Source organism: Entelurus aequoreus, linkage group LG09 (assembly GCF_033978785.1).
Source record: "Entelurus aequoreus isolate RoL-2023_Sb linkage group LG09, RoL_Eaeq_v1.1, whole genome shotgun sequence".
Lineage (NCBI taxonomy): Eukaryota > Metazoa > Chordata > Actinopteri > Syngnathiformes > Syngnathidae > Entelurus > Entelurus aequoreus.
Genome location: NC_084739.1, coordinates 68,870,941 through 68,896,653, shown reverse-complemented (window position 1 = coordinate 68,896,653; position 25,713 = coordinate 68,870,941). Strand labels below are relative to the sequence as shown.

General features: G+C 39.7%; 1 protein-coding gene across 1 annotated transcript in view; it reads left to right on the top strand.

Moving 5' to 3' along the window:
• The window catches only part of LOC133657656 (glutamate receptor ionotropic, delta-1-like), a 1,080,304-nt gene that overhangs the window by 383,587 nt on the left and 671,004 nt on the right, over nucleotides 1–25,713 (top strand). Inside the window, exon 3 of the mRNA XM_062059243.1 lies at nucleotides 19,300–19,584. Coding sequence (XP_061915227.1) covers nucleotides 19,300–19,584 — 285 coding nt within the window. The remainder of the gene's footprint in view (nucleotides 1–19,299; nucleotides 19,585–25,713) is intronic.

Here is a 25,713-nt window from a genome sequence, read left to right as displayed (position 1 = left end):
ACACCATTCCAGGGAAACCATTCCATAGACACCATTCCAGGGACACCATTCCATGGACTTCATTCTAGGGACACCATTCCATTGACACCATTCCAGGGACACCATTCCATAGACACCATTTCAGGGACACCATTCCATAGACACCATTCCAGGGACACCATTCCATAAACACCATTCCAGGGACACCATTCCATAGACACCATTTCAGGGACACCATTCCATAGACACCATTCCAGGGACACCATTCTATAGACACCATTCCAGGGACACCATTCCATAAACACCATTTCAGGGACACCATTCCATAGACACCATTCCAGAGACACCATTCCATAGACACCATTTCAGGGACACCATTCCATAGACACCATTCCATAGACACCATTTCAGGGACACCATTCCATTGACACCATTCCAGGGGCACCATTCCATAGACACCATTTCAGGGACACCATTCCATAGACACCATTCCATATACACCATTTCAGGGACACCATTCCATAGACACCATTCCAGGGACACCATTCCATAGACACCATTGGGACACCATTCCATAGACACCATTCCAGAGACACCATTCCAGGGAAACCATTCCATAGACACCATTCCAGAGACACCATTCCATAGACACCATTTCAGGGACACCATTCCATAGACACCATTCCATAGACACCATTTCAGGGACAACATTCCATTGACACCATTCCAGGGACACCATTCCATTGACACCATTCCAGGGGCACCATTCCATAGACACCATTTCAGAGACACCATTCCATAGACACCATTCCATATACACCATTTCAGGGACACCATTCCATAGACACCATTCCAGGGACACCATTCCATAGACACCATTGGGACACCATTCCATAGACACCATTCCAGAGACACCATTCCAGGGAAACCATTCCATAGACACCATTCCAGGGACACCATTCCATGGACTTCATTCCAGGGACACCATTCCATAGACACCATTCCAGGGACACCATTCCATAAACACCATTCCAGGGACACCATTCCATAGACACCATTCCAGGGACACCATTCCATAGACACCATTCCAGGGACACCATTCCATAAACACCATTCCAGGGACACCATTCCATAGACACCATTTCAGGGACACCATTCCATAGACACCATTCTAGGGACACCATTCCATAGACACCATTCCAGGGAAACCATTCCATAGACACCATTCCAGGGACACCATTCCATAGACACCATTTCAGGGACACCATTCCATAGACACCATTCCAGGGACACCATTCTATAGACACCATTCCAGGGACACCATTCCATAGACACCATTTCAGGGACACCATTCCACAGACACCATTCCAGGGACACCATTCCATAAACACCATTCCAGGGACACCATTCCATAGACACCATTCCAGGGACACCATTCCATAGACACCATTCCAGAGACACCATTCCAGGGAAACCATTCCATAGACACCATTCCAGGGACACCACTCCATGGACTTCATTCCAGGGGCACCATTCCATAGACACCATTCCAGGGACACCACTCCATGGACTTCATTCCAGGGGCACCATTCCATAGACACTATTCCAGGGACACCATTCCATAGACACCATTCCAGGGACACCATTCCATAGACACCATTCCAGGGACACCACTCCATGGACTTCATTCCAGGGACACCATTCCATAGACACTATTCCAGGGACACCATTCCATAAACACCATTCCAGGGACACCATTAGAGGTCTTTCTGCACCTCATGATTACCATTCAGGGGCTACGATGCCATTAAAAAATGATTATTGATGCATCTTTAATTTATATATTGATGCAGTTTTGGCAAACTTATCCAAACTCAAAAATGACATGTAGATAAGTACTGACAGCCTTTCTTCAATATATTTCTTCAATAGTTAGTTATTCCAGCCTCAAAACTTTTTGAATACGATGCCATAAGCTTGGCACGGCTATCTTTGGGCACTTTCTCTCATTCCTCTTTGCAGCACCTCTCGAGCATCATCAGGTTGGATGGGAAGTGTTAGTTTTCATCCAGGATGTCTCTCTGTGTTGCTGCATTCATCTTTCTCTCTATTCTGACTCGTCTCCCAGTTAGTTTTCATCCAGGATGTCTCTCTGTGTTGCTGCATTCATCTTTCTCTCTATCCTGACTCGTCTCCCAGTGAGTTTTCATCCAGGATGTCTCTGTACATTGCTGCATTCATCTTAGTCTAGTCAGGGAGGAGACCAAGACCATGGTCGCTCTGTCAGAGCTGCAGCATTCCTCCGTGGAGAGGGGAGAATCCACCCATCAGGCCTGTATGGTGTAGTGACCAGACGGAAGCCATTTCTTAGTCCAAAGTCTGCACCTGAAAGACTCTCCGACCATGAGAAACTAAATCCTCTGGTCTGATGAGACAAAGATTGCATTTTTGGCGTGAATGTCAGGCGTCATGTTTGGAGGAAACCAGGCACCGTTCATCACCAGGCCAATACCATCCCTACAGTGAAGCACGGTGGTGGCAGCATCATGGTACGGGGTGGTTTTCAGCAGCAGGAACTGGGGGACTAGTCAGGATAGAGGAAAAGATGAACGCAGCAATATACAGAGACATCCTGAAAGAAAACCTTCCAAAATGATGGAGGAAATGGTTGAAAGTGCCAAAAAGATAGGTGTGCCGAGCTTGTGGCATTGCCATTTATTTTTTTTTATTACATTTTGGAATAAAGCTGTCCCATTACAAAACATGCATTACGCAATAAAAGGGTGAGGTCAGCAGGCTCCACATTATGGAGATAAAAGTGGTCTTCTGCTGAAACTTGGGGGGGAAAAAAAGGCCTAACACCACTATGTCTTTTTTGGGGTGAATTTTACCTGTAAACCAGGGGTCACCAACGCGGTGCCCGCGGGCACCACGTAGCCCGTAAGGACCAGATGAGTAGCCCGCTAAAAATAGCTCAAATAGCAGCACTTACCAGTGAGCTGCCTCTATTTTTTAAATTTTATTTATTTACTAGCAAGCTGGTCTCGCTTTGCCCGACATTTTTAATTCTAAGAGAGACAAAACTCAAATAGAAGTTGAAAATCCAAGAAAATATTTTAAAGACTTGGTCTTCACTTGTTTAAATTCTTTTTTTTTTTTTTTACTTTTCTTCTTATAACAATTTTAGAGAAAAAATACAACCTTAAAAATGATTTTAGGATTTTTAATTTATTTTAATTTTAATTCTAATCTAATTTTAGAGAAAAAATACAACCTTAAAAATGATTTTAGGATTTTTAAACACATATACCTTTTTACCTTTTAAATTCCTTCCTCTTCTTTCCTGACAATTTAAATCAATGTTCAAGTAAATGTATTTTTTTTATTGCAAAGAATAATAAATACATTTTAATTTAATTATTCATTTTAGCTTCTGTTTTTTCGACGAAGAATATTTGTGAAATATTTCTTCAAACGTATTATGATTAAAATTTAAAAAAATATATTCTGACAAATCTAGAAAATCTGTAGAATCAAATTTAAATCTTATTTCAAAATCTTTTGAATTTATTTTAAAATGTTTGTTCTGGAAAATCTAGAAGAAATAATGATTTTTCTTTGTTAGAAATATAGCTTTGTCCAATTTGTTATATATTCTAACAAAGTGCAGATTGGATTTTAACCTATTTAAAACATGTCATCCAAATTCTAAAATTAATCTTAATCAGGAAAAATGACTAATGATGTTCCATACATTTTTTTATTTTATTTTTTCAAAAAGATTCGAATTAGCTAGTTTTTCTCTTCTTTTTTTTCGGTTGAATTTTGAATTTTAAAGAGTCGAAATTGAAAATAAACTATGTTTCAAAATTCAATTGTCATTTTTTTTCGTGTTTTCTCCTCTTTTAAACCGTTCAATTAAGTGTAAATATCATTCATTATTAATAATAACATAGAGTTAAAGGTAAATTGAGCAAATTGGCTATTTCTGGCAATTTATTGAAGTGTGTATCAAACTGGTAGCCCTTCGCATTAATCACTACCCAAGAAGTAGCTCTTGCTTTCAAAAAGGTTGGTGACCCCTGCTGTAAACATCACTTTTTTTAGTCCTCAACTCTGAATAAGTGCCAAAGTTGTCTGCATTATCAGCCGTTTATTTCCAACATTGTTTCACTAATTGTTGACAGTTCATCAAGTCCACAAGGAATAGGAAGAAGCAAAGATGATTTTCCTGGGTGTCACAGCTCAGCAGAGACTAATGACTTGGACATGCTTGGCAGCACAAGTCATGTTGCCTTCAGAAGATGTCCTGCTGTATACGTGGTGGTGGTCGTGCTGTTATCTGCTCCGTTTGAGTGACTTCATTCTAGTGTCGTCTCCGTACCAAAATATATTTCAATACTTTTCGATACTTTTCTAATTGTCATTTAGTCCTTCAATAAAATAGACAACTTGTCTTTTAGTAGTAAGTAAACAAACAAAGACTCCTAATTAGTCTATGCAGTAACATATTATGTCATTTATACACCTATTATTTTCTACACATTATGAGGGACAAACTGTAAAAAATTTATTATTAATCTACTTGTTTATTTACTGTTAATATCTGCTTATTTTCAGTTTTAACATGTTCTATCTACACTTCTGTTCAAATGTAATAATCACTTATTCTTCTCTTCTTTGATACTTGACATTAGTTTTGGATGATACCACACATTTAGGTATGGATCCGATACCAAGTAGTTACAGGATCATACATTGGTCAAATTCAAAGTCCTCATGTGTCCAGGGACATATTTACTGACTTTATAAACGTATTATACATTTTTTTTAAAGGAAAAAAGGTTTTGTGATGCTAAAAAATATCGATGTAATCATAGTAGTATCGACTAGATACGCTCCTGAACTTGGTGTCATTACAGTGGATGTCAGGTTTAGATCCACCCATGGCGTTTGTTTACATTGTGACACCGGTGAGCTATTGTATCCTCTTACGGTTTGTAGTGAAGCTATTCCTCGTCCTCCAGTGATAATGATACCTGTAAGAAACTCACTTTATTTGTCAACATGTAGGTCAGAATTTAGGGATTTAGAAGTAGCTAAAACACAGTGGATGTATGTTAGCCGCTAGCTAGCTAACCATGTCTTAAAGCACCTCTTCCTGAGGGTGTTTCAGAGTTTGTCGCTGATCTAGTGACACATGCAGATAATATAATTATAATGGGGGATCACTTCTTTATCTTTATACTTTATACCAGCAATGTCACCACGTGACAACGCGCCGTCATCCGCGTAACCGTTATAGTATGGTATACCGGTGCTATACCAGTTCCGGTATACCGTACAACCCCAGTTTGCCGAGGTGTCTTCCAATTGGATTGCGCTCCAGAACATCAGAAACAACAACAACCGAAAGCTGAATTAAAAGGCAGACATTTTCTTGTCATATTCTCACTCGCTCAGATGGAAACTATTTGGATACGACGGTTGTTTTGCCGCTCTATCATCCTTTCAGGCCGCTGATGGAGCTGTCCAACAAGTCAATAAATAATGGATGACAAACATGCCCTTCAAGTCTATCCACAATGATATATAATTTAGCTCCAGCCAGACAAAACTCCTTTTCTGACATATTAATAATGCCGCGGCTGACGCTTCCATCCTTCAAAGATCGTTGGCCCGCTTCCCGCCAGACGTCCTGATCCACCCTAAGAGGATAAAGAGTACATTTTTTCCATCCGGGTGACGCGTGTAAGTAGAAATAAGAAGCGGCGGTCTTAAGCTGGGCTGATGAGCATATTTCCAAGCGTGTCAGTCCAAAAGTGTGGCTGACAGGAAGCCCCCCAGCGGGGTCTTCCAGTCTACGCTACAACTTCAGGCACGATCCTGTTTCAAGTGCGGGGATTGGGCCTCGTTCTTCTGGGGACCGGTTTTTAAGTCTGAAAGCCAGCAGGAACACTTTGGTGCATCATGAAGAACAAAGATTCTTGTAAGACTCAAAGAAGTTCCTTGCCTGGTTCTTCTCCAGTTATTCATTACATCCGCCTGTCGAGACTTGTGCTTGAGTTTTCCTGAAACCGGAGTGTTTGCCACCGTCGGTAAACTTGTATTTTTGCCCTATCCTTCACTTTAAGCATGAGTGAAGAATGTTTGAACCAATCAATCAATCAAAATGTATTTATATAGCCCTTAATCACAAGCGTCTCAAAAGGGCTGCACAAGCCACAACAGATCCCACAACAGGGAGGGTCTGATGGAGTATTCATATGGATTTTAAAATCCCCCATTATAAGTATGTTATCTGTATGTGTCGCTAGATCAGCAACAGACTCAGGGGGGGTGATAGATAACGGAAGAATGCACCACCCAGAAAGAGATGATGCAGTATTATCTGCTCACAGATGCTACCTGGTGGTGGTTTGAGCACACTGCAGCAAGAGCCTGGATCGTCCCGCTCCTTAATGGTTCAGTCACACGCAGGGTTCTCACAGGAGTGTGGCGAAATTACAACCTGACCTACTACGTCGTATTTTACGGACTATAAGGCGCACTTAAAATCTTTAAATGTTCTTCAAAAATCGACGTATAACCCGGTGCGCCTAATGTAGGTATTATTTCTGGTTGTGCTAACCGACCCCTAAGCAATTTTATTTGGTACATGGTGTAATGATAAGTGTGACCAGTAGATGGCTGTCACACATAAGAGATACGTGTGGACTGCAGGTTGACACCAGCAAAGCAAGCTCAAAACTGACCCTGGTTTTAAGAGCTATTTACTTATATTTAGTCATTGGTCTTACGTCATAATCTTAATTTTATCATGAATACCGTATTTTTCCGAATATAAGGCGCACTTAAAATATTTTCATTTTCTCAAAAATCGACGTATAACCTGGTGTGCCTAATGTGTGTATTAATTCTGGTTGTGCCAACTGACTCCTAAACAGATTTATTCGGTACATGGTGTAAGGATAAGTGTGACCAGTAGATGGCAGTCACACATAAGAGATACATGTAGACTGCAGGTTGATGCCAGGAAGCAACACCACAACGTTGATGTTTCATTGGGAATATAGAACATTACACACGGCACTCAAAGATCTGTCAAAATGTTTTAGAACGACTTTGGTAAGCTATTAAGCCGCACCGCTTGATGGATGGCCGGAGAATTACGGGTACCATAGTCAGACGTACTGTGCTTTAAAATACAATATTATTATGGTGTGTGTATAAGGATCCCAAAATGGTACCTATTAGGCTTGCAATAATAATGAATAATAATAGATTGTATTTGTAAAAACACTTTGCATTGAGCAAACAACCTCAAAGTGCTACAGTGAATACAAAAAATAATAAAAATAAAAATTAGAACAGCCTATTTGCCCATTGACACATTCTCAAAAACCCAGATTTCAGACCCCCAAAAATGCCGTTTGGGTGGGGACAACGGACTGGCACGGTACATATCATCATCGTTTCCACCTAAAAACGGTTCTGTGGGGACAGGCCCTAAGTTTGTGGTCTGAGGCTTGCACCTATTTGCCACAGTGCTCCTGATTTTCGGTAGGCGAACGTTCAATTGTAGTCAGAAACGTTGCATGTTTTCTTCCAACCAGACTGGCCACGATAAACAGGTGATCGCTATTGACAAGTTTTATAGGGCTATTTTTCTCCATGGGGGCATTTTTTGCCACCATTGACAGGTTCTCACGTTTCAGACTACCAAAAACTTAGTTTGCGTGGGGAGAACTGGCTGACACAATACATATCGTCACCATTTTCACCTAAAAACGGTTCTGTGGGGACAGGCCCTAAGTTTGTGGTCCGAGGCTTGCACCTAATTGCCACAGTGCTCCTGATTTTCGGTAGGCGAACGTTCAATTGTAGTCAGAAACGTTGCATGTTTTCTTCCAACCAGACTGGCCACGATAAACAGGTGACCGCTATTGACAAGTTTGACGGGGCTACTTTTCTCCATGGGGGGCATTTTTTGCCACCATTGACAGGTTCTCACGTTTCAGACTACCAAAAACTTAGTTTGCGTGGGGAGAACTGGCTGACACAATACATATCGTCACCATTTTCACCTAAAAACGGTTCTGCGGGGACAGGCCCTAAGTTTGTGGTCAAAGGCTTGCACCTATTTTCCACAGCGCTCCTGATTTTCGGTAGGCGAACGTTCAATTGTAGTCAGAAACGTTGCATGTTTTCTTCCAACCAGACTGGCCCCGATAAACAGGTGACCGCTATTGACAAGTTTGAATGGGCTACTTTTCTCCATGGGGGGCATTTTTTGCCACCATTGACAGGTTCTCACGTTTCAGACTACCAAAAACTTAGTTTGCGTGGGGAGAACTGGCTGACACAATACATATCGTCACCATTTTCACCTAAAAACGGTTCTGTGGGGACACGCTCTAAGTTTGTGGTCTAAGGCTTGCACCTATTTTCCACAGTGCTCCTGATTTTTGGTAGGCGAACGTTCAATTGTAGTCAGAAACGTTGCATGTTTTCTTCCAACCAGACTGGCCACGATAAACAGGTGACCGCTATTGACAAGTTTGATAGGGCTACTTTTCTCCATGGGGGGCATTTTTTGCCACCATTGACAGGTTCTCAAAAACTCACGTTTCAGACTACCAAAAACTTAGTTTGCGTGGGGAGAACTGGCTGACACAATACATACCGTCACCATTTTCACCTAAAAACGGTTCTGTGGGGACAGGCTCTAAGTTTGTGGTCCGAGGCTTGCACCTAATTGCCACAGTGCTCCTGATTTTCGGTAGGCGAACGTTCAATTGTAGTCAGAAACGTTGCATGTTTTCTTCCAACCAGACTGGCCACGATAAACAGGTGACCACTATTGACAAGTTTGATAGGGCTACTTTTCTCCATGGGGGGCATTTTTTTGCCACCATTGACAGGTTCTCACGTTTCAGACTACCAAAAACGTAGTTTGCGTGGGGACAACTGGCTGACACAATACATATCGTCACCATTTTCACCTAAAAACGGTTCTGTGGGGACAGGCTCTAAGTTTGTGGTCTAAGGCTTGCACCTAATTGCCACAGTGCTCCTGATTTTCGGTAGGCGAACGTTCAATTGTAGTCAGAAACGTTGCATGTTTTCTTCCAACCAGACTGGCCACGATAAACAGGTGACCGCTATTGACAAGTTTGACGGGGCTACTTTTCTCCATGGGGGGCTTTTTTTGCCACCATTGACAGGTTCTCACGTTTCAGACCACCAAAAACTTAGTTTGCGTGGGGAGAACTGGCTGACACAATACATATCGTCACCATTTTCACCTAAAACGGTACTGTGGGGACAGGCTCTAAGTTTGTGGTCCGAGGCTTGCACCTAATTGCCACAGTGCTCCTGATTTTCGGTAGGCGAACGTTCAATTGTAGTCAGAAACGTTCCATGTTTTCTTCCAACCAGACTGAGCTTGTTTCTCCCCAATCCACCCCGTATCGTCCATTAAGCATTCGGACCGTCACCTGGGCGAAACGCTATTCACCGTGGAGTTGCATCTCCAGGAAAAGTACCACAAAAACACAGCCTGTTCCACCAACAAACACAATTCCTCACACAGATTGCACTTTAACAGCACATGGCAACACAACAACAGCCGTCTACGCTCTCAAAGCCTTTTCACGCTAACCCCGTTTATAGTCTGCGCTAACAATTGAGCGAGGAGCAGCCAATGAGACGTCTGGTTTCAAAAACAACAATCTTGTTCAAGTCCATCCTTGACGATGTGGGCAAACTACAGGTACAAAGAAGGCGGTGAAGGCAAATCAATACTGATGGCAGCAGGAGGAAGGCTGGAAATGAAGTGCGACTACATTAAGACGCCATGAATCCCAATAGCGGGGTCTGGCAACTCAATCACACGCTGAGAAGGAGGATTGACACACTAGCCATTGTTTTGTAACACCACTGCAGGGATGGAGGAGGGACCATTCTTTAGCACACGTATTGGGTAAAAAGGTAAATACACTTAAAGGGGAACTGCACTTTTTTGGGGGATGTTTTTTTTTTTTTACTTTCCAACATGTAAAAATCGTCTCGTTCGAGGTCAGCTAATTTTAGCAATCCATTTCACCTCTAAATCACTTTAAAAATGCACGGTGGGAGAAGGATTAGTGCGTGTGCCTCACAATACCAAGGTCCTGAGTAGTCCTGGGTTCAATCCCGGGCTTCGGGATCTTTCTGTGTGGAGTTTGCATGTTCTCACCGTGACTGCGTGGGTTCCCTCCGAGGACTCCGGCTTCCTCCCACCTCCAAAAACATGCACCTGGGGATAGGCCCCTCCCACTTCCAAAGACATGCACCTGGGGATAGGCCCCTCCCACTTCCAAAGACATGCACCTGGGGATAGGCCCCTCCCACCTCTAAAAACATGCACCTGGGGATAGGCCCCTCCCACCTCTAAAAACATGCACCTGGGGATAGGCCCCTCCCACCTCCAAAGACATGCACCTGGGGATAGGCCCCTCCCACCTCTAAAAACATGCACCTGGGGATAGGCCCCTCCCACCTCTAAAAACATGCACCTGGGGATAGGCCCCTCCCACTTCCAAAAACATGCACCTGGGGATAGGCCCCTCCCACCTCTAAAAACATGCACCTGGGGATAGGCCCTTCCCACCTCTAAAAACATGCACCTGGGGATAGGCCCCTCCCACTTCCAAAAACATGCACCTGGGGATAGGCCCCTCCCACCTCTAAAAACATGCACCTGGGGATAGGCCCCTCTAACCTCCAAAAACATGCACCTGGGGATAGGCCCCTCCCACCTCCAAAGACATGCACCTGGGGATAGGCCCCTCCCACCTCTAAAAACATGCACCTGGGGATAGGCCCCTCCCACCTCTAAAAACATGCACCTGGGGATAGGCCCCTCCCACTTCCAAAAACATGCACCTGGGGATAGGCCCCTCCCACCTCCAAAAACATGCACCTGGGGATAGGCCCCTCCCACCTCTAAAAACATGCACCTGGGGATAGGTCCCTCCCACTTCCAAAAACATGAACCTGGGGATAGGCCCCTCCCACCTCCAAAAACATGCACCTGGGGATAGGCCCCTCCCATCTCCAAAAACATGCACCTGGGGATAGGCCCCTCCCACCTCCAAAAACATGCACCTGGGGATAGGCCCCTCCCACTTCCAAAAACATGCACCTGGGGATAGGCCCCTCCCACCTCCAAAAACAGGCACCTGGGGATAGGCCCCTCCCACTTCCAAAAACATGCACCTGGGGATAGGCCCCTCCCACTTCCAAAAACATGCACCTGGGGATAGGCCCCTCCCGCCTCCAAAGACAAGCACCTGGGGATAGGCCCGTCCCACCTCTAAAAACATGCACCTGGGGATAGGCCCCTCCCGCCTCCAAAGACATGCACCTGGGGATAGGCCCCTCCCACTTCCAAAGGGGGATAGGTTGATTGGCAACACTAAATGGTCCCTAGTGTGTGAATGTTGTCTGTCTATCTGTATTGGCCCTGCGATGAGGTGGTGACTTGTCCAGGGTGCACCCCGCCTTCCGCCCGATTGTAGCTGAGATAGGCTCCAGCACTCCCCGCGACCCCAAAAGGGACAAGCGGTAGGAAATGGATGGATGGACGCAGACTCTTATCTAAATCCACCAACTCATCAGGTTCTGCCGATTAATAAAAAGTCCTCGCTCTAGCAGACATGACAGAGATGCTCGTAAAATATGACACCCAAAAAGGTCATTTGCATGAAAAACTTTATTATTATCACTTTCCTGTCTTTGTAAAAGCAGATTTGTGGTCGCCGCCGCTTCTGAAGACAGTCCAAAGACAAGAATGTTCTGTAGATCAGGGCTTCTTTACCTTTTTCACCTCGGGGCCCAACTTTGCCACTACAAAGAGGCCCGGGGCCCACTCAGATATTAACACTGAACTAGTAATCTTACTTTTTCTTTTAAATCGTATTCAAATATATCTAACCTTCTTACGGTTTAAACCTTGTCAAACGATATGAAAGTACGTGTTCATCCCGAAGGTTATTACCGAGGCTTAGGTCAGGCTGATTACAACAATGAATAGTCGTCAAATAAAGTGCAAAAGAAGGGAGTCCTAAAAAGTGACTGAACATACATTGACATACAATTAGGCAGTGCTCAAATAAATACATCCGAATGAAACTCATTATAGATAAATATATGTATGTTTCTTGAATAAACTGTCAATAAAGTTAAAGTGCATGTTAGTCATAATTTTGGCGCCTGAAAAACTTTGTATGACTTTATCTCCGGACTTCTTCTGTTTGTTTGCTTTTGTCATTACTGCCACAAGTGGTGGAAAAGTGTATTACGCCTGAGTACCATACAGCAGTGGTCCCCAACCTTTTTGTAGCTGGGGACCGGTCAACTTGAAAATTTGTCCCACGGACCGGGGGGGGGGGGAGGGGTGTGGATTTTTTTTTTTTATTATTATTATTTTTTTTTCCATAAAGAAATACAATCATGTGTGCTTACGGACTGTATCCCTGCAGACTGTATTGATCTATATTGATATATAATGTATATATTGTGTTTTTTATGTTGATTTAATTTAAAAAAAAAAAAAAAAAAAAAAAAAAAATGTTTATTTTATTTTATTTTTTTAAATTAAATTTCTTGCGCGGCCCAGTACCAATCGGTACGCGGACCGGTACCGGGCCGCGGCCCGGTGGTTGGGAACCACAGCTGAGAAACTGATATTTCACCGCGGCCCCTCTAGGGGCCAATCCAATAAGAATCCAACAACACTGCGGCAAATTGGTACTTACTTCCCTTTTTGCACACTTGTAAGTGAAGTGAATTAATTACCTCATATTATGTTCTACATATGGTGAACGTTTACATTCACCTTGGAGAAAGCAAACCACCGGGTTTAATTGAACTGTGGTATTTCAGTTTGAACACATGATAACATATGGCCCCTTAGTTTTCCATTCGCAGGTGGAATGGATCACTTCTCGTAGGAAAAGACTTTGGAATGCAAAAGTGATAACCATATCCTGGAGAAAAGACTACCTGTCTAGCTAAACGCCAACATTGGAGTTATGACTTAAAGTTAAAGTATGAATGATTGTCACACACACACTAGGTGTGGCGAGATTATTCTCTGCATTTCACCCATCACCCTTGATCACCCCCTGGGAGGTGAGGGGAGCAGTGAGCAGCAGCGGTGGCCCACGCCCGGGAATCATTTTTGGTGATTTAACCCCCAATTCCAACCCTTGATGCTGAGTGCCAAGCAGGGAGGTAATAGCTCCCATTTTTATAGTATTTGGTATGAACTCACAACCTACCCATCTCAGGGCGGACACTCTAAAGCAGTTGTTTTCCAGACACTTACACACAAACATCACCTTACATGGTCAGGTTGTCTTGTCCTGACTTAGCACACACACCCAGACAGAGAAAGAAGGAACATATAACTGATGATTTGGTTTCTCCAGGTTAGGATTGATTGATTGATTGATTGAAACCTTTATCAGTAGATTGCACAGTACAGTACATATTCCGTACAATTGACCACTAAATGGTAACACTCGAATAAGTTTTTCAACTTGTTTAAGTCCACGTTAATCAATTCACGGTAAAAGGAGGCCTTCATTTTTTGATCGGAGCTCCTCCAGGTACTGCATACCTGCTTAATGACACTCGCTTGTAATTAAGCAACTTTTGGTTCAGCAAAGCGTCGCCGACGTCTCTTTTGATCCAGCCGCACTGCCTTGTTGCCCTCCTGCCCGGCAGGGTGTGACAATACCAGTATAAATGTACGGTCTCCTACTCATGGGGGGGGGGTCTTCTCATCACTAAAGCCGGCGGTATGAAGAGGCTCGTTTCTCTGCAAAACGGGTCCGCTCATGTTGACTTCTTCCACGTCCACGTTAATCAATTCACGGTAAAAGGAGGCCTTCATTTTTTGATCGGAGCTCCTCCAGGTACTGCATACCTGCTTAATGACACTCGCTTGTAATTAAGCAACTTTTGGTTCAGCAAAGCGTCGCCGACGTCTCTTTTGATCCAGCCGCACTGCCTTGTTGCCCTCCTGCCCGGCAGGGTGTGACAATACCAGTATAAATGTACGGTCTCCTACTCATGGGGGGGGGGTCTTCTCATCACTAAAGCCGGCGGTATGAAGAGGCTCGTTTCTCTGCAAAACGGGTCCGCTCATGTTGACTTCTTCCACGTCCACGTTAATCAATTCACGGTAAAAGGAGGCCTTCATTTTTTGATCGGAGCTCCTCCAGGTACTGCATACCTGCTTAATGACACTCGCTTGTAATTAAGCAACTTTTGGTTCAGCAAAGCGTCGCCGACGTCTCTTTTGATCCAGCCGCACTGCCTTGTTGCCCTCCTGCCCGGCAGGGTGTGACAATACCAGTATAAATGTACGGTCTCCTACTCATGGGGGGGGGTCTTCTCATCACTAAAGCCGGCGGTATGAAGAGGCTCGTTTCTCTGCAAAACGGGTCCGCTCATGTTGACTTCTTCCGTAAACTCGCCTGTTGTTGTACAATCCTATTTGTGCTGGTGACTAAAATCCGCAAAAAGGCGTGTGGGCGAGGATGAAGACGAACACTTACCTTCAAAGCCTGGCCATGAGATCATGGTTCCTCACTTCTAACGCTGCAGACTTCTCAGCTGCTCTTTCATCCTCCTTTCAGCATCCAACAAAATGCACCCATTTAGATTGTGCACAAACAAAGATGTCAACAAAATGGAGAAACTATTTGAGTATGATGGATAAAGTAGAGGGTACGGTCTTAAAATGTGCAACTGTCGTGGACTAGTGTTGTACCGATACCAATATTTTGCTACCAGTACCGGTACTAAAATGTATTTTGGTTCTTTTCGATACTTTTCTAAATAAAGGGCACCACAAAAACTAGGTCGACTAGATACGCTCTTGTACTTGGTATCATTACAGTGTGTTTAGTGTCGCATGGAGGCCAGGATTAGTGATTTTGAAGTAGCTAAAACCCTGCACACCGCAATGGATGTTAACCGCTAGCTAATGCTAAGTGGTGACAGAAGAAAAGAACAAGTGCTTCGTCCGACTAAGAAGAGGAAATGAGCAAGTAGATGAGAGACAATCAAATCCTTACGCTGCCACAAAGCTGTCAGCCATAGATATTAATGACTAGATCATAGATAGGCCACACCTCATGATGTACGTGATCACAGTGGAAATGACACAGGAAGTTAGCGCATATGTCATATAAATGTAATGACACATTTATAATATATCATCGTGATTATATGCGATCAAATATTTAACGACGCATACATCATCCATTATCTACTCCTTTTTGGACGTAGAATTGTGATGTCGCATGTTTGAATCAACTGGAGTAACACTAAACTGAAGTAAACTAAACTAAAGTAGACTATATTGAAGTAACATTAAACTGAAGTAAACTAAACTAAAGTAGACTATATTGAGGTAACATTAAACTAAAGTCAACTAAACTAAAGTAGACTATATTGAAGTAACATTAAACTGAAGTAAACTAAACTAAAGTAGACTATATTGAAGTAACATTAAACTGAAGTAAACTAAACTAAAGTAGACTATATTGAAGTAACATTAAACTGAAGTAAACTAAACTAAAGTAGACTATATTGAAGTAACATTAAACTGAAGTAAACTAAACTAAAGTAGACTATATTGAGGTAACATTAAACTAAAGTCAACTAAACTAAAGTAGACTATATTGAAGTAACATTAAACTGAAGTAAACTAAACTAAAGTAGACTATATTGAAGTAACATTAAACTGAAGTAAACTAAACTAAAGTAGACTATATTGAAGTAACATTAAGCTGAAGTAAACTAAACTAAAGTAGACTATATTGAGGTAACATTAAACTAAAGTCAACTAAACTAAAGTAGACTATATTGAAGTAACATTAAACTGAAGTAAACTAAACTAAAGTAGACTATATTGAAGTAACATTACACTGAAGTAAACTAAACTAAAGTAGACTATATTGAGGTAACATTAAACTAAAGTCAACTAAACTAAAGTAGACTATATTGAAGTAACATTAAACTAAAGTAAACTAAACTAAAGTAGACTATATTGAGGTAACATTAAACTAAAGTAAACTAAACCAAAGTAGACTATATTGAAGTAACATTAAACTAAAGTAAACTAAACTAAAGTAGACTATAATTAAGTAACATGAAACTAAAGTAACACTGAACTAAACTAAATTAGAGTTAAGTAACATTAAACTAAAGTAAACTAAACTAAAGTAGACTATATTGAGGTAACATTAAACTAAAGTAAACTAAACCAAAGTAGACTGTATTGAAGTAACATTAAATTAAAGTAAACTAAACTAAACTAGACTATAATTAAGTAACATGAAACTAAAGTAACACTGAACTAAACTAAATTATGATTAAGTAACATTAAACTAAAGTAAACTAAACTAAAGTAGACTATATTGAAGTAACATTAAACTAAAGTATACTAAACTAAAGTAGACTATATTGAGGTAACATTAAACTAAAGTAAACTAAACCAAAGTAGACTATATTGAAGTAACATTAAACTAAAGTAAACTAAACTAAAGTAGACTATAATTAAGTAACATGAAACTAAAGTAACACTGAACTAAACTAAATTATAGTTAAGTAACATTAAACTAAAGTAAACTAAATTAAAGTAAGACTAAAAAAAGTAGACTATATTGAAGTATCATTAAACTAAAGTAAACTAAACTAAAGTACACTATATTGAAGTAACATTAAACTAAAGTAAACTAAACTAAAGTAGACTATATTGAAGTAAGACTAAACTAAACTAAAGCAGAATAATTTAAAGTAACACTGAACTAAAGTAGACTATAATTAAGTAATATTAAACTAAAGTAAACTAAACTAAAGTAGACTATATTGAAGTAACATTAAACTAAAGTAAACTAAACTAAAGTACACTAAACTAAAGTAAACTAAACTAAAGTAGACTATATTGAAGTAACATTAAACTAAAGTAAACTAAACTAAAGTAGACTATATTGAAGTAACATTAAAGTAGACTATATTGAAGTAACATTAAAGTAGACTATATTGAATTAACATTAGACTTAAGTAAACTAAACTAAAGTAGACTATATTGAAGTAACATTACACTTAAGTAAACTAAACTAAAGTAGACTATATTGAAGTAACATTAAACTAAAGTAAACTAAACTAAAGTAGACTATATTGAGGTAACATTAAACTAAAGTAAACTAAACCAAAGTAGACTATATTGAAGTAACATTAAACTAAAGTAAACTAAACTAAAGTAGACTATATTGAAGTAACATTAAACTAAAGTCAACTAAACTAATGTAGACTATATTGAAGTAACACTAAACTGAAGTCAACTAAACTAAAGTAGACTATATTGAAGTAGCATTAAACTTAAGTAAACTAAACCAAAGTAGACTATAATTAAGTAACATGAAACTAAAGTAACACTGAACTAAACTAAATTATAGTTAAGTAACATTAAACTAAAGTAAACTAAATTAAAGTAAGACTAAAAAAAGTAGACTATATTGAAGTAACATTAAACTAAAGTAAACTAAACTAAAGTAGACTAAACTAAAGTAGACTATATTGAAGTAACATTAAACTAAAGTAAACTAAACTAAAGTAGACTATATTGAAGTAATACTAAACTAAACTAAAGCAGAATAATTTAAAGTAACACTGAACTAAAGTAGACTATAATTAAGTAATATTAAACTAAAGTAAACTAAACTAAAGTAGACTATATTGAAGTAACATTAAACTAAAGTAAACTAAACTAAAGTACACTAAACTAAAGTAAACTAAACTAAAGTAGACTATATTGAAGTAACATTAAACTAAAGTAAACTAAACTAAAGTAGACTATATTGAAGTAACATTAAAGTAGACTATATTGAAGTAACATTAAAGTAGACTATATTGAAGTAACATTAAAGTAGACTATATTGAAGTAACATTACACTTAAGTAAACTAAACTAAAGTAGACTATATTGAAGTAACATTACACTTAAGTAAACTAAACTAAAGTAGACTATATTGAAGTAACATTAAACTAAAGTAAACTAAACTAAAGTAGACTATATTGAAGTAACATTAAACTAAAGTCAACTAAACTAAAGTAGACTATATTGAAGTAACACTAAACTGAAGTCAACTAAACTAAAGTAGACTATATTGAAGTAGCATTAAACTTAAGTAAACTAAATTAAAGTAGACTATATTGAAGTAACATTAAACTAAAGTCAACTAAACTAAAGTACACTGTATTGAAGTAGCATTAAACTTAAGTAAACTAAATTAAAGTAGACTATATTGAAGTAACACTAAACTAAACTAAAGCAGAATAATTTAAAGTAACACTGAACTAAAGTAGACTATAATTAAGTAACATTAAACTAAAGTAACACTGAACTAAACTAGACTATATTGAAGTAACATTAAACTAAAGTAAACTAAACTAAAGTACACTAAACTAAAGTAAACTAAACTAAAGTAGACTATATTGAAGTAACATTACACTTAAGTAAACTAAACTAAAGTAGACTATATTGAAGTAACATTAAACTAAAGTAAAATAACTAAAGTAGACTATATTGAAGTAACATTAAAGTAGACTATATTGAAGTAACATTAAAGTAGACTATATTGAAGTAACATTAAGGTAGACTATATTGAAGTAACATTAAAGTAGACTATATTGAAGTAACATTAAAGTAGACTATATTGAAGTAACATTAAAGTAGACTATATTGAAGTAACATTAAAGTAGACTATATTGAAGTAACATTACACTTAAGTAAACTAAACTAAAGTAGACTATATTGAAGTAACACTACTGGTTCTTCCTGGTTCTGTTGACAACCGCTTATCTTGAGTCCTCCAATCCAAAAGATGTCAACTTAAACGGTTCTACTGTAGAAGACAAACTGTAAACAATGATTCTTTCTGCGCCTCGTATTCCTGTCACGGACTGCGGTAGTTGTGACCCCGAGATGCAGAGACAGGAAGACGAGGTGCAGCTGAGAGTCTCTGATGTCCACAAAATTGCACGGAGTGCAGCACGGGAGTGCACCGAAGCAATAAACCGCAAAGAAGGAGAGCATGCGACGTTCAACACAAAACAATCCATTTGAGCCAGCTGAGTGACAAGCACTACCAGGTGTGGCCACAGGAGCGCTACACAGGAAGTGAACGCAAACTAAGGAAGTTCCGAAGTTCTCCCTTTTACTCAACCGCCAACTTCTGTCTCCTCTCTTGCTCAGCATGCGAGTTGATGAACCAGGGAATCCTGGCCCTCGTCACGTCCACGGGGTGCGCCGCCGCCAGCGCCTTGCAGTCCCTGACCGACGCCATGCACATCCCCCACCTCTTCATCCAGAGGAACGGGGACGGCGCCCCCCGGGCGGCCTGCCAGCTCAACCCCAGCCCGGACGGGGAGAGCTACACCCTGGCCGCCCGGCCCCCGGTCCGCCTCAACGACGTCCTGCTCACGCTGGTCTCGGAGCTGCACTGGCAGAAGTTCATCATCTTCTACGAGAGCGACTACGGTAAGTTGGGACACTTCGGGTTGGACTCTTTCAAAATTGCCAGGAACTGAATCATAACATGTGGATACGTAACATGTGGATACGTAACATGTAAATACGTAACATGTAGATACATGACATGTAAATACGTAACATGTTGATACATAACATGTGGATACATAACATGTGGATACATAACATGTAGATACGTAACATGTAGATACATGACATGTAAATACGTAACATGTAGATACATGACATGTAAATACGTAACATGTTGATACATAACATGTGGATACATACCATGTGGATACATAACATGTAGATACGTAACATGTAGATACGTAACATGTAGATACGTAACATGTTGATACGTAACATGTGGATACGTAACATGTGGATACGTAACATGTAGATACGTAACATGTAGATACGTAACATGTAGATACGTAACATGTAGATACGTAACATGTAAATACGTAACATGTAGATACGTAACATGTGGATACGTAACATGTGGATACGTAACATGTAGGTACGTAACATGTAGATACGTAACATGTGGATATGTAACATGTGGATACGTAACATGTAGGTACGTAACATGTAGATATGTAACATGTGGATACGTAACATGTAGATACGTAACATGTGGATACGTAACGTGGATATGTAACATGTGGATACGTAACATGTGGATACGTAACATGTAGATACGTAACATGTGGATACGTAGCATGTGGATACGTAACATGTAGGTACATAACATGTAGATACGTAACATGTGGATACGTAACATGTGGATACGTAACATGTAGATACGTAGCATGTAGATACGTAACATGTGGATACGTAACATGTAGATACGTAACATGTAGATACGTAACATGTGGATACGTAACATGTAGATACATAACATGTGGATACGTAACATGTGGATACATAACATGTAGATACGTAACATGTAGATACGTAACATGTGGATACGTAACATGTAGATACGTAACATGTAGATACGTAACATGTGGATACATAACATGTAGATACGTAACATGTAGATACGTAACATGTGGATACGTAACATGTGGATACGTAACATGTAGATACGTAACATGTAGATACGTAACATGTGTATACGTAACATGTGGATACGTAACATGTGGATACGTAACATGTAGATACGTAACATGTAGATACGTAACATGTGGATACGTAACATGTGGATACGTAACATGTAGGTACTTAACATGTGGATACGTAACATGTGGATACGTAACATGTGGATACGTAACATGTAGGTACGTAACATGTAGATACGTAACATGTGGATATGTAACATGTAGATACGTAACATGTGGATACGTAACGTGGATATGTAACATGTGGATACGTAACATGTAGATACGTAACATGTGGATACGTAACGTGGATATGTAACATGTGGATACGTAACATGTGGTTACGTAACATGTAGATACGTAACATGTGGATACGTAGCATGTGGATACGTAACATGTAGGTACATAACATGTAGATACGTCACATGTGGATACGTAACATGTGGATACGTAACATGTAGGTACTTAACATGTGGATACGTAACAAGTGGATACGTAACATGTGGATACGTAACATGTAGGTACGTAACATGTAGATATGTAAAATGTGGATACGTAACATGTAGATACGTAACATGTGGATACGTAACGTGGATATGTAACATGTGGATACGTAACATGTGGATACGTAACATGTAGATACGTAACATGTGGATACGTAACATGTAGATACGTAACATGTGGATACGTAGCATGTGGATACGTAACATGTAGGTACATAACATGTAGATACGTAACATGTGGATACGTAACATGTGGATACGTAACATGTAGATACGTAACATGTAGATACGTAGCATGTAGATATGTAACATGTGGATACGTAACATGTGGATACGTAACATGTAGATACGTAACATGTAGATACGTAACATGTGGATACGTAACATGTGGCTACGTAACATGTAGGTACATAACATGTAGATACGTAACATGTGGATACGTAACATGTAGATATGTAACATGTAGATACGTAACATGTAGATATGTAACATGTAGATACGTAACATGTAGATACGTAACATGTAGATACGTAACATGTAGATACATAACATGTAGATACATAACATGTAGATACGTAAGATGTAGATACATAACATGTAGATACGTAAGATGTAGATACATAACATGTAGATACGTAACATGTAGCTACATAATTTTTAGAGAAATTTAGAGAAAACGTGTTCTTGTCAATAATAGGCAAGTTTCCAAAAAAGTGAAGTTCCCCTTCAAGGCTTTTCTTGATGGAACATGTTCTGTAGCTGGTGGAATTAGCGCCATCTAATTTGTCATTCCGCGATTTATATATATAAAAGTAACACTAAACTAAAGTGGACTAAATCAAAGTAACACTAAACTTGACTAAATTTAAGTAACACTTAACTAAACTACAATAATATAAAGTGCGACTAAACTAAACTGACGTAAACTAAATTAAAGTAACACTTAACTTAAGTAAACTAAACTAAAGCAGACTATATAAAAAGTAGCACTAAAGTAATGTAGACTTAAACAAAATATAATTCAACTAATGTTAACTAAACTAAAGTAGACAATATAAAAAGTAACATAAACTAAAGTGAACTAGATTAAAGTAGACTAAACAGAAGCAAATTAAACTAATGTTAACTAAACTAGAGTAAACTAAGTTACAGTTGACTAAATTAAAGTAACACAAAACTAAAACAAACTCAACTAAAGTAGACTCTATAAGAAGTAACACTAAACTAAAGTGAACTAAATTAAAGTAAACTAAACAGAAAACAGGACTATGGGTTAAGAAAGAACACTTCAAAATATCTCATTCTCACAGTTGTTAGATGCCTCTTGCTAGCAGTTGTCCACTATTTAGAGAAAACGTGTTCTTGTCAATAATAGGCAAGTTTCCAAAAAAGTGAAGTTCCCCTTCAAGGCTTTTCTTGATGGAACATGTTCTGTAGTTGGTGGAATTAGCGCCATCGAATTCCGCGATTTGATCAAGTCAGAGTATAATTCCTGTGAAAGACGTCACAATCAAGTTTTTTTTCGCGAAATGTTCCAATTTTCAACATTTTCCGTTGTCTCTTCCCCCGATGTACTCGGGGAAACAAGACCATCATCTGCCTCGTCAGGCGACACTCTTAAGGCAAACAATAGCGCGGGCGATGCTCATTAGCATACCGACAATGAGCCAAATCACAGTCTAATTGGATCATCTGAGGCTCCGTGAAAGACCAGATCGTCCCGAAAGTCTCAGACGTTCGTCATTCCGGTTTTTCACTCTCATTACGGCGGCTCTGCGGACCCCCGCTGCCCTTTCTTGACGAGCAAAAAAAAATAATTGATAGGCGACACGACGACGCCACGTCGTTGTTCCTTCTCCTAACTTTGGATGTGTGTTAATGAGCGCTACCTTTCGTATTATTTTCAGTGTTGCGGGAAAAAAAGCAATCGGACGCAAGTAGAGGCAGTTTTTGGCCTCATAATAACTTTATTAGTTCAATATTGCCAAACAAAACACCAGATAATATGTCTGCTAATAGTTGCCATTTTGGGGTATGTTGAAGCACAGTACGTCTGACTATGCTAGTTGTAATGCGCGACTTCGTAGCTTACCGAAGTCGTACTAAAACAAGATTATTGAGCACCGTGTGTAATGTTCTATATTCTCAACGGAACATCAACATGTTGCACTTGATAGGCCACATGCTGGTGTCAACCTGCAGTCCACACGTATCTCTTATGTGTAGTTGCCATCTGCCGGTCACACTTAATAATAATAATAATAATAATAATACCTGGAATTTATATAGCGCTTTTCAAAGTACCCAAAGTCGCTTTACATGTAGAACCCATCACTTATCATTACACCATGTACCAAATGAAATTGCTTCGAGGTGGGTAAGCACAACCAATTATTCTGTATAATAGGCACACCGGGTTGTTAAGTTAAGTTAAAGTACCAATGATTGTCACACACATTATAAGGAGCACTTTCCATTTTGGAGAAAATGAAAGTATCTTAAGTGCGCCTTGTAGTCTGAAAAATACGGTATTCATGCTAAAATTAAGATTATGACGTAAAGGCCAACGACTAAATAGTTCTTAAAACCAGGGACAGTTTTGGGCTTGCTTTGCTGGCGTCAACCTGCAGTCCACACGTGTCTCCTAACTTTGGATGTGTGTTAATGAGCGCTACCTTTCGTATTATTTTCAGTGTTGCGGGAAAAAAAGCAATCGGACGCAAGTAGAGGCAGTTTTTGGCCTCATAATAACTTTATTAGTTCAATATTGCCAAACAAAACACCAGATAATATGTCTGCTAATAGTTGCCATTTTGGGGTATGTTGAAGCACAGTACGTCTGACTATGCTAGTTGTAATGCGCGACTTCGTAGCTTACCGAAGTCGTACTAAAACAATATTATTGAGCACCGTGTGTAATGTTCTATATTCTCAACGGAACATCAACATGTTGCACTTGATAGGCCACATGCTGGTGTCAATCTCTTATGTGTAGCTGCCATCTGCCGGTCACACTTAATAATAATAATAATAATAATAATAATACCTGGAATTTATATAGCGCTTTTCAAAGTACCCAAAGTCGCTTTACATGTAGAACCCATCACTTATCATTACACCATGTACCAAATAAAATTGCTTCGAGGTGGGTAAGCACAACCAATTATTCTGTATAATAGGCACACCGGGTTGTTAAGTTAAGTTAAAGTACCAATGATTGTCACACACATTATAAGGCACACTTTCCATTTTGGAGAAAATGAAAGTATCTTAAGTGCGCCTTGTAGTCTGAAAAATACGGTATTCATGCTAAAATTAAGATTATGATGTAAAGGCCAACGACTAAATAGTTCTTAAAACCAGGGACAGTTTTGGGCTTGCTTTGCTGGCGTCAACCTGCAGTCCACACGTGTCTCCTAACTTTGGATGTGTGTTAATGAGCGCTACCTTTCGTATTCTTTTCAGTGTTGCGGGGGGAAAAGCAATCGGACGCAAGTAGAGGCAGTTTTTGGCCTCATAATAACTTTATTAGTTCAATATTGCCAAACAAAACACCAGATAATATGTCTGCTAATAGTTGCCATTTTGGGGTATGTTGAAGCACAGTACGTCTGACTATGCTAGTTGTAATGCGCGACTTGGTAGCTTACCGAAGTCGTACTAAAACAAGATTATTGAGCACCGTGTGTAATGTTCTATATTCTCAACGGAACATCAACATGTTACACTTGATAGGCCACATGCTGGTGTCAACCTGCAGTCCACACGTATCTCTTATGTGTAGTTGCCATCTGCCGGTCACACTTAATAATAATAATAATAATAATAATACCTGGGATTTATATAGCGCTTTTCAAAGTACCCAAAGTCGCTTTACATGTAGAACCCATCACTTATCATTACACCATGTACCAAATGAAATTGCTTCGAGGTGGGTAAGCACAACCAATTATTCTGTATAATAGGCACACCGGGTTGTTAAGTTAAGTTAAAGTACCAATGATTGTCACACACATTATAAGGAGCACTTTCCATTTTGGAGAAAATGAAAGTATCCTAAGTGCGCCTTGTAGTCTGAAAAATACGGTATTCATGCTAAAATTAAGATTATGACGTAAAGGCCAACGACTAAATAGTTCTTAAAACCAGGGACAGTTTTGGGCTTGCTTTGCTGGCGTCAACCTGCAGTCCACACGTGTCTCGTATGTGTGACTGCCATCTGCCGGTCACACTTATCATTACACCATGTACCAAATACAATTGCTTTGAGGTTGGTAAGCACAACCAATTATTCTCTATATTAGGTGCAGTGTCCATTTTTGAGAAAATACAAGTATTTTTTAAGTGCGCCTCTGACCATATTGGAGTAAAATTCCTGTGAAAGACGTCACAATCATCCAATTGTCCCAAGTTTGTCGCACATTTTTCCAATATTCAACATTTTCTCAGTCTCAGACGTTTGCCATTCCATCGATTGTCGTACTTCTCCACCATCCTAACTCTGGATGTGTGTTAATGAGCGCTACCTT